The 12479-nt window shown below is 44.7% G+C and overlaps 1 protein-coding gene across 1 annotated transcript in view; it reads right to left on the bottom strand.

The window, feature by feature from the left end:
• Nucleotides 1-6837, bottom strand: part of CPPED1 (calcineurin like phosphoesterase domain containing 1) — a 1551866-nt gene extending 1545029 nt beyond the window's left edge. The window contains exon 1 of the mRNA XM_069645590.1: nucleotides 6649-6837. Within this exon, the coding sequence (XP_069501691.1) occupies nucleotides 6649-6712 (64 nt within the window). The 5' untranslated portion in view covers nucleotides 6713-6837. The remainder of the gene's footprint in view (nucleotides 1-6648) is intronic.
• Between the last annotated feature and the right edge of the window lie 5642 nt (nucleotides 6838-12479).

Below are 12479 nucleotides of genomic sequence, written 5' to 3'. Positions count from 1 at the left end.
TGTAAATTCGGACAAATACAAATGTTGGGTACAAGGGCCACAAACTCTACTGTGGATGAACCAGAAGCTCACACTAGAGAGGTGCTGGAGAGGCCTATCCCGGAACAAGTTGTTCTGAGGTGCAGCCATCCCCTGCGGGGGCGACAGCTGTGGACTCTCACAAAACCACCTTTATGACCAAAGAGCTGAAACCACAACATGACTTGTGTATTAGCCACAAACCGCCAATGCTTGTTGCCCCGAGATCTGACTGCATGGAGTGCCATTATTGATCAAGCACACAGATAGAAAGATGCTCGTAGGAATTCAAAACAGTTAAAAAGCATTGCATTTTGGTTTGCTCTGCTTAATAAAAGGATTTGGAGGAGACTGGGATCCCAACTCATTCTGCAGCATACTTAACATATCACTGTCTGGTAAGGACCAGAAATCAATTCCCAGTACAGTTGTCTTAATATATGAAGTCCAATGAGGAGCAGGAGGGGCGTACCGGGGTTGAGGCTTCCCACTCAACGCAGCATAATCATAAATATAGGTGTTTATGAAAGGGACACCTGCACTAGTCATCCCTCTCTGCTGTACTTGCAGGCTACTGTAAATATACAGATCCAGAGAAGAACAAATATCAGCTTTAAACGTGGCCAGGAATGTGATCTATGCCTTTCAACCAAAATGACTGCGAGGAATCTTGATACTGGGTGGGAGGAAATTGACCAGAGTGCCCCCAACATCTGTCTCATAGCTGGCAGAGGGTGGGAATACCAGACCCCCAATACAGAAACCTAATCACAATACAATGGTTTCTTAGTGTAAGGGAAGACAGTGGGCACATCTGAATCATTTTGTCCACACTGAGTGACTTGATTGACTGTTAGGAGCCACTGAGTGGCTAAATTCCAGTGCTCACAAAGTGTCATCATAATCGATGTTAATAAATAGGTGATTTCCAGCAGAAAGACAAAGATGTGTATATTATGTTGAAGTAAGGGGACTTTAGAAAAAAGAATGGAAACAAAATATGAGAAATAGCAGTTCTGGCTTTGTCAGTTGGTAGTTCATGGTGATTATCCATCTGCATTGTAGGGTTGGTGCATCAACGACACACCACCCATAAGCCCGAGTTGACACTGCTGTTGGGAGTGCCTTTAAGGTGTCAGTGTGTAGTGTGATGATGGCCCTGTGCAATCGCCACAGTGAATCCATGACATACAAGCATAACAAGGCATAAACCAGGAGACAACATGTTTTCTATGTCTATGAACAATTAAATGCAACCTCGTTGGCGTTTCCAAATTCAAAAAGGTTGCCTGACACTATTAATGGGTGGTCTGCCGGGCAAGGTATGGCTACAATAACCACTTCCTAACCTAAGAACACATCTTGGCAAACAACCCCAACAGTGAAACAACAAAGGTTAACAAAATGGAATGTATGTAACGCCCCCCACCCAAGACTTGTCTGCAATGACAATTGTTTTGTACCCCACACTAACCCACCACACATGCATCAACATCTATCCACACTCTCCTTAAACGTTACTCTGCTAGACACCCACACAGTTTATATTACCAACATCACACGCACATTAACCACTGCCTCAGACAACTCGCAATCATCCAAAGCTAACACCCAACACAGGGCCTGGCCTTTTCATATTTGCACAAATAAACATTGTAGACTTTCCCTCTACACCTGCGTTAGTCCCCTATTCAAACTCTTGTAGATCCTGAACCGTCAAGAGTCAATGAAAATGGCAGATGTTATGTTACGATATGACCCTGTTACATTACAGATCAGGACATATCGAAGAGTTTCTCACCTCCTGTGGGGGAAAGAGAACTGTCTGGTCCAAACAACTTGGGTAACTCGCAACAGCTGGAGAGGGGATGAATGTTGGTTCCGTGGGGTCCAGTCCACTATACTAGAATTTTTGGTGCCTCTACTGGCTAGTGAGAACGTCCAGTCTAATAAAGCAAAACAGGACTTCAGAAGGGCTTGTGCTAATATAACAATTGTAGGCAACAGCTTCCAGGGATATAAGTAGAAGAGCACAAGGAGAAACAATGTTGTCCACAAGCATTAAATCTGTCCCACTAGATAGGCAAGATTGGGACAAAATGGACCTTTGAATTGGCACAATTAATCTATTCACCTGCAATGACCTATTTGACTCTAAGGAACTGCATTATCAAAATGTTTTCTCTTCAGTCCATCATTCTGAATGAAAATGAGAGAATAAATCACATACCTTCTAACCAATCCGAACATGAAGAACCAAAATCGCAGGCAACATTCATTATAACTCATTATTCATTATGTAATGGAGAGAACAGCAAGTATTCCTTCTGAACAACTAGGTCATGGCTCTTCACGCAGAAGGAAAATGCACCAAAGATTGTAGAGCAAGTGTTGGAAATCTTTGGTCCTCCTAATGTTTTTAACTACCACTAATCCGCCCAAACCAGCATATTAAATAGTGGTAGAATCATGGGAGTCGTAGTCCAAAGAAATCTTGTAAGACAAGAGGTTGCAGACTACTGTTGAAAAGACAGAATAATTAGGGTGCTCCAGTTGGTAAACTAAAGAAGGAAAGAAGACAATGGGGGTCATCACAAGTGAGCCGGTCTGGAATTAAGCTGCCAGTAACAACGTTATCTGCACCTTTTCCTGACCAGCTCACTCCATGTTTGCCGGTAGGGGCTGTGAACAACCGGCAGGCCTGACCCGTCGGTAGATCAGGCCCCTACCGTCACATAAATCACTGAAGCACCAGAACTGTTGCTTCAGTGGTTCCGATCCCGTGGAGTCCTATGGGGACTCCATGGGAATGGGAAATTCCCATTCCGCCGCTGCCCATAATATCCCGGTAATACCGGGAGGCGGAAACAGTATGCTAAGTTTGCCGGTAAGCTGCCGGTTACCGGAAACCTCGTAATGCGGATGAACGACTCCTATTATTGTGGATGCACCAAAAACGGTCAAAGCACATACAAAAACAAGAGTAAATGGTGAAAGAGAATGACGTGGTGGGGAGATACAGAAAATAGTATATTTCTGTGCAAAGACAGGCAAGGTTACCTGCTGTAGAAGCCACTTCATGTGGTATAAAATCGCCATTGTTGCTGCCCTCTTGCAGGGGTCATTCTGGGAGTAGTGTACTGCTTCCTCCAGAACATGCTCCGATTCACAGATCTGACCCAACTGTTCATGAAGCTAAGTCTGCTACTGGTCCCTCAGCAGAGCCTATGCCCCAACCGTGGATGGCAATTGAGCCATAAAAGTTATGGTAGTTGGCATTACCATCAGACTCAGCTTGCGTTTTACCCCAGCAAGAAATACAAATCATGGCCACTGTAGCTCAGCAAGGAGGCTATATTCCAAGGATAACTAGAAAACTAGCAGGCGGTGCCATTCTCTCTTTCTCTAAAATGCAATAGCCTCCACACTCCATCGTTCTTGAGCGAATGAAGAGAACTCACTGACTCACCAGATCAGAAGTATTGGTTGATGGGTGGAGTGGTGCAGGCTACAAGCTGTAGCCAGGAAGAGACCATGCAGGAAGGGCTGGGAGCACCTGAGAATCAAGAACAAGCTTGTCCTGGCATGTTTATTAACTAAAAAATAAAACCTGACAACTTCAGTGTCATTGGTCAATATGTCAATTTAACCACACAGAAAAAGAGAGTTCTACATCTGGAAATTTCAGGCACTCCTTAAATGCTCAGAGTCTCCACAATGCTGACGAATAAATGCCAGAAGTGAGGTCTCACACCACTGGAAAAAACCATCAGCCTGATCACAGGAAGTGACGTCAGACTGTGGCACATAGAGGCATCAATGTGGCATTACAAGAGGTGTAATTATAGCATGGGCATCAACAAAAGGCTTTAATATATTATGCAACAGTGTACTCAAGAGTACATATTGTTGCAGTGGTAACCATAGTCTAGCAATGAAATGTGTGCACATTGTTGCATTGTCTTTTATTTGTGGCCTCTGGCTGCAGAAATTTAAGCCGCAAGACCTCATTGCCCATAACACAGACCAGTAGGTAAGTTTTGAATCCTGTCTAGACCAGCTTTTAATTCTTCCGGGGTTTGTAAAGTGAGTACCAATGTTTAGGGCAGGAACAACTATTAGCATCTGGGGAAGAGAGCACAGCCAATCAGGTGGCTTTAAATGTGGGTGGACACTGCCAGTGTCCGACCACGTTCCACCAGCCACTGATACCCCTTTACCGGTTTCCACCATGTTTTTTGGCATCTCAGCCCCTCTAACAACCCTTCTCACCCACAACCTCCAAGTCATCCTCGCCCCCCACTCCTCCAAATAATCTGCTCTGCTGCACTCCTTAAACACAGATGACACCATAGAAAGAAAAAAAAGGATATGGTCCCTCTACCAAATACTATGGCAGCAGCCATATTTTATTTTTTTGACAGGAGGTCAGGACCGCACGATACACATATTTCCCTGCTCACGACAAAAAAAAGAAAAGAAACGTTGACACTCTTTGTAACCCAGAGTTAGTCCCAGTGTATGAATAGTTCTCACTCAGCTGTCATGGTGTAGAGGGCCGGTAACAGCCCTCTGCCCTTCCCAAGGCCCGTCTCGTGCTGGTGGATCGTTACCAGCCATCTACGCACCAGACGCTGGGCTGACTGCTATATTATTAAAGCACTTAGAGACCATTCAGTTTTGTGGTGTGCATGGCAAATGGGCCCCAAGCATAGTACACTGAACCCTAATGATGCAGACACTTTGGACCCCGAGAACCTTTCCTGGGTGCTCCTGGACTTACTGTCTACCATCCATGTATAGCAGGCCCTGAGGATCCCATCCAAAAATAGCATCCTGTTCTCCCTGATCACTTGATAGTGACTCCCTGGCTGACATCTATTAATCATTCTTAGGAGAGCAACCAATAGGAAACATAATTAGGTACCAATAAGTGCAGGTTTACTTTTAATGATAAATACATCTAAAACAAAAAGTGCCACTAAATAATAGGGATAAATCATGTATTCACTTTTCTGTCAGAAGAGGACCATGGTTTTCAAGTGATATCATTGTGTTTAAACCAGGAGAAAAAAACAAGTTGTAGTGTAGAATTTATGAATGGTTAGTCTATTATTACTTATCAAGCAACACAATATTGTATTAAATCAGTGGTCTGCAACTTTTGCCGCTCCAGATGTGTTTAACTACAACTCCCTTCAGCCCAAATCAGCATAGTAAATAGTGGAGGATCATGCTAGTCTTAGTTCAAAAAATCTGCATAGCTACACGTGGCAGACCACTGCATTATACCATGAGAAATGCTTTTTTTGGAAAGCATGAACTTAATCACTTTTTACGTGATCCCATTGGTGTAAATTAAGGCCCAAATTAGATTACATAATTTCCCCAGAATCTAAGATGTTACGGTCTGATCCGGAACTCTTAACCCACTCTGCAATGTAGACATTTAACCAAATACCTTCTAGGGTCTAATTCAGTGGTCTGTGACCTGTGTCCTTCTAAATGTTTGGACTATGACTCTGATGATCCAACACCGTTTATCACGCTGGAAATTGCAGTTCAAAACATAAAAGGACGCACACCCCCTAGTGGTACACATATTTGAGTTTTAGCTTCCAAGAACTACAATAAAACCGCTTTATAGGGATTACATGTAAAGTGGAGAAACCACATAAATAGACTACAGAGGGTAAAGTAAAACGGGTAACATACAACTTCATTAACCAGACATTCTGTGATTGTAGCTCAATTGTTCACATCCTGAACGGAACACTAAAGGTCCCAGGATGCAAGCTTAGATGAGCCTGAAAAAAGTCTACACCACCATAATTACAACACGTTAAATAAAAGACAATACAAAAGCCACCGTATGATTAAGTAATCTGCTTTACAGATTTTGTATAATTTTGTGATTGTATTGTTATGTGGGCTTTCAGTGGGAAAAATACACATCAAAACACACATCACAGTTCCAATGACGTAAACATTCACATAACAAAAGCGCACTGTGCTGATATCAAAGAGCTGCATCATAGTAATTGCCAGGTCCACCTGTGTGCTGGCAGGAGAACGTTTTCCCGGACATGGTTTGTTACCGGTACCCTGTCCTGTCCTCGTGAAAGCTCTGGAGGTAACATGTGAACGACAGCCTAGAATTTCGGGGTGGGCAAAAGACCGATTAACCCAAGGGTTTTGCGTGCAGGAGCGTATGGTTAAATAAGACGGTTTAAGTGAGTTGACTTAATTATGCTGGCTCTTCATTTTTACCACGATTTAACTAGATCACTCATATTTTACTAAGTTTATGTTTTTGCCACATCTGTACTATTATCAGTTTGCAAATGTAAACCCAATTTAACGCAAACTATTTGCGGAATTAGCTCTTGGGTCTAAGATGCACGCATGGCAACACCCTTTAGAGCTTTATTTTGTCTGCAAGGGTCTTCGAATAAAAACCATAATGTTAACATTTGGAAACAGCCAAGTGAAAGCTTTTAAGAAAGCACGCGAAAGAAGTAGAACCCCCACCCCCTAAGAAAAGTAAGCTGCCGAGCGAGTGATGACAGAAGAAGCCCACACTGCCTGCCTGAGGAAAGTCGAAGATCCTGCAGCACAATCCGCCAGTACCTTCACTGAAGGCGGTAAATGTTCGGTCCCTCGCCAACATGAACAATTGCCCCTCACGTGCCATGACTTTTTCGGAGAGATGGAGACCCGCGCTGTGCCAGTAGCCACCGAGGTCAGGTGCTGCGAGGGTTAGTGGCACAGCTCAGGATTCCAGCTTCCTGGCACTGTTGTAGTTGCTCGGGAATCGATTGGAGCTGCCTGGGGAGTCTAGTTACGGAGAAAAAAGGAGTTGACTGTGCAATTGCCTTATCTATGACGGGGAGGTGAAACTTATGATGTGCGTGTCGTCAAAATCTTGGCTAAAATAGCCCAGTGAAGCCCGTTACGGTTGTTCTGCGTTCTACACACAAACACAAAAATCAGTGTGTGATGAGTACATCGCAATGAATATCACAAACGCCGGCGCCATATTGGAACGGCTCTGTTTCTTAGAACAATTTCACCATGCTAAAATGATAGTAATCATCAGTCACTCTCAAAGTAGCCTAAAGTAATAAGCTCATATTTCTTTGTAATGTTTTGCAATTATGGCTGCTTATACCAGATTTCCCAACTTCGTCTTGCCTTAACACAATCAATTCTTGTTTTTTTTTTCTTGGCATGCTGGGACATGTAGTTTTACTACATTTAAATGGAAAAGAAACTATAAGCCCCAGATTTCTAAGTGAACAAACTGGACTGGATGACTTTCTTGGGCATGGCATGGGAAACTTGGCAATTCTGGTGTTTGTTGTGTTCATTTTTAGACTCATTTAATGACTATAAACCAATATATGACTTATATGTGCCTGAACTGACCTGTGTCAGTGAGGAAAGGTGCTGGAATATAGCCATTAAGGAAGCTGCATTTCACGTGACCATAGTTCTCAACTCACACTTTCGGCGGGTGTCACCACCTTGGAAATAGGTGAATCACCTGCTGAGCCACTTACACCATACATGCCAACCCTCCAAATTTAGGCGGGAGACTCTCGACTTTTCACTGAAAAATATTGCTTTTTTCATCTTCTCCTGCCTAAAATAATTCTAGCGCCAATGCATTTCTATGGGAAAAATTACATCTCCCAATTTCTCTGATGAAATCTCCCACCCAGGTGCCACGGAATGTTGGCATGTATGTTACTCAAAGAAAATCGTCTGCTTTTACTCGCCCTGGAAGCCTCAAAGGTTGAGAGCAAGGTAAATATATTCATGCATGCCAACCCTCCCGATTTAGACGGCAGACTCCCGGTTTTATAATTAAAAATATTGGTAATATTTACTTTCTCCCGCCTAAAATAATAAAATAATTATTATTTTCTCCCGATTTGTGAAATCTTCATCATAGGTGCTCTACAATCTTTCCATGTATGATATATTTTACCCTGGATGGGGCACCTTAACAACAGTCAGATGTGTGCAAGACTCTGCCTACGAACAATACCATAGCTCTCAACTCACACGCTTTTGGCGGGTGTCACCCGCCTTGTAAACAGCTGCCTCACCCGCCAATCCTCCAGCACGGCCATTCGTTTCAATGGGCCTCTCACCCGCCAAAAATAAAATCGGGTGTTTTCACCCGCATAGCTCTCAACTCACACGCTTTTGGCGGGTGTCACCCGCCTTGTAAAAGGCTGACTCACCCGCCAAGCCTCCAGCACTCCCATTCATTTCAATGGGCGTCTCACCCGCCAAAAACAAAATCGGGTGATTTCACCCGCCTTTGCAACACAAATGGTTGAGAGCTATGCACCCGCCTTTGCAACACAAATGGTTGAGAGCTATGCAATACTAATAAAAGAAAACGTGAAAGAATCAGGCACCACAAAGAGGTCTTTAAATAGACATGAGGTCAGGAGAAGGCAGCATGATGCTACAACTTCTGGGCAGTATGATGATAGTTCTGGATTCCAGACTGCTAGTTCCTTGTATCTAGAGGTAGAGCACAAAAGGTACCCGGGGATGCAACTTAAACAAAAGAGATGAAGACAGCAATTCTGGTAGTTACATTGGTCTATGGCGTGTCATCGACCACTCTTTCTTCCTATGAATCTGAATCATTTTAGGATGAGACATGTAGGAATTATAACAGTGCAGGGCCAACATAATAAACGAGGATGGCATAAAGTGCAACTGAAATCGGTCAGGATAGATTGAATGATTTCTACCTAAAATTGCAGGGCAACTAAAAGTTCAAAAATTGCTTTTGCGCAGTCTAAGAATGTTCTGGGGTTCCTTTGCCCTGTCAACAAGTAATTATATATATTGATATCGTTTTCATGACACCTCTTTCTTTCTCCTCTGCTTTCTTGTCATGTACTTATTGGTTCCTGATCTCTCATGGTCCAACTTGATCTCTGGCTTCTGCACCATAATGTGCTCTACCTGCCCAGTGTCATCCAAGGCAGGTAACGACAGGAACACCAAAGTAAATTAAAAGGAGCATACACCAAGCAGCAAGTAACACCATTTTATTTATGCCCAGATGCAGCTGGGAGAGCACGGTTCAAACAGCACAGTGGAAGAGAACATTTGCAACGAGAGCTATCAACGCAGACCACTGCAGGGGAAATTCTTATAAACAAATTAAACAATTAGCATACACAAAGTTGAAACAGTTGTTGCGGCATCCTACAAACCTGATTGGTGTGACTACTTCAGCCCCCTATATCTGTGCATACATTGAATGCTTATGATTGGTGCAGGCCATACGGGCTCCAGTTGTCCAACATCACCCCTTGTGAAGTCACAAGCCTTCCCACACCACCCCACAATGACGTTTAGTAGAATTATTTGAATTTGCTGACCACTGGAATTTTATTCATCTGCCATTGGTCAAGCTCTCCTGGAGCTCATGAGACAACCTGAGCTTGGCAAAGGGGAGACATTCTCACAGCATCCGACCAATGAGGTGCCCCACGGACATCAGCAAGGACACAAAACACTGTTACACCCTAGGGACGCTGAAACTCTCCCAGTGATTGGTTCCCTCCCAGCTCACCCCCTCGCCCCACAGCCCTCTTCCCAGGCCAATCTGCCAAGGGGCGATTTGAAGCTGCTTTCCCCACTGTGGTTTGAACTTTTATTTGCCTGTATTTACTTGTTAATTCTCTACACTTCCTAACGACCACCCAGGTGCCTGGCTCACTGACCTCGAAAATATTTGTTGATCCCATTCCCTTGGGGCCACGTTTTCCCGGCAACCGCCAGCTTGCAACATTTCTCCAGAACACTGCTGTAGCTGAGCACTTGAGAAAATCATGTTTGCCCAGGGTACAGGGCCTGTGGCTGTGAACAGACAAATGTCTTACTTACCTGTTTCCTATGCTCCAGAATGAGTACTCTGTTGTACATTTTATGCTACACTACCACTTCTACCCAATATCCCATATCCCTATCCCACATGTGCCCCTCTGCCCCATGCTCCAGTAGATGCCCCCACTCCCTACTCTCCCCCATGGACTTCCCTGGCTGCACCTGCGCCAACGGCGCATAAGTTACAGAGTGCAGCTGTCATTGATGTCCTCACCTTCAGGAGTGGCCCCTCCCCTGCTGTGTCCTCCCATCAGTCACGTAATTAGACAGTACACCCCCCCTTGGAAGCACTGAATTTTCACCTTTACTGCATTCCCCCCTTCGATCGACCTATCGACCTATCGATCAACACTACCTTTCCCACCTTTGTCTTACTTACCGTCTTGCGGATCCACAATCTCGTTACCCTGTCCATGTCCCCCCCTTCTTCCACATTCTCCCACAGGGAGGATTCTATTAGCACACACTCTTCCACATCCTTCAAGCAGGCCACCCAACAGGAGATATACTCCTCCACATTTGCAGGCAGCATTGGAAGCACCCCTCATTCATTTTGCCCATCTGTTCCATGCTGTGTTGATCCCGAACATGTACTGTGTGCCTTATCTCCCATCCCATGAACGTTCAGGGGCATCATATATCTCCTCCTCCCACCTTTATACTTGCAATGCTTTATTATTAGCTGACTCACACAGAAGGTGATGAGCACCAGCACTAGCACCGGGACAGTCACTTTGAATATTTTAGCATGCCACGTGGGAACTGTGATGAATCCTGCAGAATCCTCATAGAATCCCTGCCTAAAATCTCCTCCAGTTGGCCAGGGAAAGGCAGATGCTTCCCGATCCTAACCCTGAGGATGGTATTAGCGGATCTATGTGATCACTGTGCCACCCGTAATGCCGACAATGAAAATGTCGACTCCCATTACGGCGCAGTGCAGTTATCAGATAGATCACTTTGCTTGCCTCCCACGGCAGACATTGCTCTACCTGCTCCCCCCACTTACCTTTACGGCAGCACACTTCTGTGTGCGCCGCCAACTCCCCATTATCCCTGCAGCGTCAGTTCCTCCCACTTATGTGGGTCTGCGCTGACTCAACAGGATCCTTTTCTAACTTTCTTTTCCCCCGCTTACCACAGCGGTATGCGGGGGACGGTTCTACTTTATTTCGTCGACCACTTTTTCATCGTGGGACTTTTCATCGCCGACTCTTTCATCGCCAACATTTTTTTTTTTTTTTATTTATGGGGGGGCTGCGCCCCCCCAACCCCCCTTCACTTAAATAAGCATACCCCAACCCGCACAAACACCCCACCCTATAAAGACATTTTTTAAAAAAATGTTGCCGATGAAAGGGTCGGCGATGAAAAGTCCGACGATGAAAAAGTGGTCGACGAAATGCATGTACACTACGTGGGACACCCCGCAACCCCTGACTTCCAGTACAGTGACCAAGGGGAGCAGGGTACACCCTGCAACCCCCTCTCCACTTGGTAGCAGTAATGAGTCAGAATTCTTTAAAATACCGACTACAGTAAATGTGCAGTCAGCATTTTAAACTCTCAGTAATGGTATGTTTCCGTAATTAGCCAGGTGAATCACCTGGAAGCAGAGGGCCACAAAGGGAATAGTCTGACTCCATTAGGAGAGACACAGTATTCATCTTCGTCGGAGGATGAGATATCCATGATACCAGAATGCCTAATGGCGTGCTGCCAGAGTCAAACTACATTTCACAAAAGCATGGAGGTGTTAATAGTAAAAACCCTTATGATCAATTTGAGACCAGAGTATATCGGGATCAGAACCTCAATACAATTTCTCCTGATATATAATATTCCCTGATGTGTATCATTTCTAAAATCAAGAATCAAGCAACAATTGCTTTAAGGACCTTTTCTAAAAGGATTTTCTATGAACAATGTGAGTTTGATATGGTTGAAACTAGGACCTTTAAAATAAGCCCAAACATTAGGGACTTCAAGTCCTATAATGCTCTAGGTTCTGGGACGATGCAGAGGGCTTTTGAGGCACAGAACTGCAATATACAGTGTAGTGTTTCTAATGACCCACACCTGAGTGGGGCCTTTGATTATTTAAAGCCCCTTCATGTGCGGGCCATTAGAAATCATCTTGGAAGGCATGGCAGAAGTAGTCGTAGAAGCAGCGAGCAGCCGTGCATGCATCCGAAGCAGAGAATTGACAACGCTGTAACAGCTGCTGTTTCTTAAGTGGTTTATGGTGCAGAGGAGAGGGTCATAGGATTCAGAAGCTCCAACTGCAGTGTTCGCGCAGCGGAAATCGTGGAAGTGACAAGCTGCCCTGTAGAAGAAAGAAGCTTCCCACTCCCTGTTCTCACCTTCGATGGCTGACGAGCATTGAAAAATGCCAGGCGCAAAGCAGACTCCTTCCGTGAGAGACGCAGTACTCATGAGCTTAACTGGAGCTATCAAAGTGTCCAGCGCCGAAGACCAAAGAGGTTGCAGCAGAAGCAGTGGGCAAAGCGAACGTGCGAGGAGAAGCCAGTGCATTG

This window comes from Ambystoma mexicanum, chromosome 2p (genome assembly GCF_040938575.1).
Source record: "Ambystoma mexicanum isolate Mex_15411 chromosome 2p, UKY_AmexF1_1, whole genome shotgun sequence".
NCBI lineage: Eukaryota > Metazoa > Chordata > Amphibia > Caudata > Ambystomatidae > Ambystoma > Ambystoma mexicanum.
The sequence above is the reverse complement of the archived record's forward strand: the minus strand, read 5'-3'. Positions and strand labels throughout refer to the sequence as shown.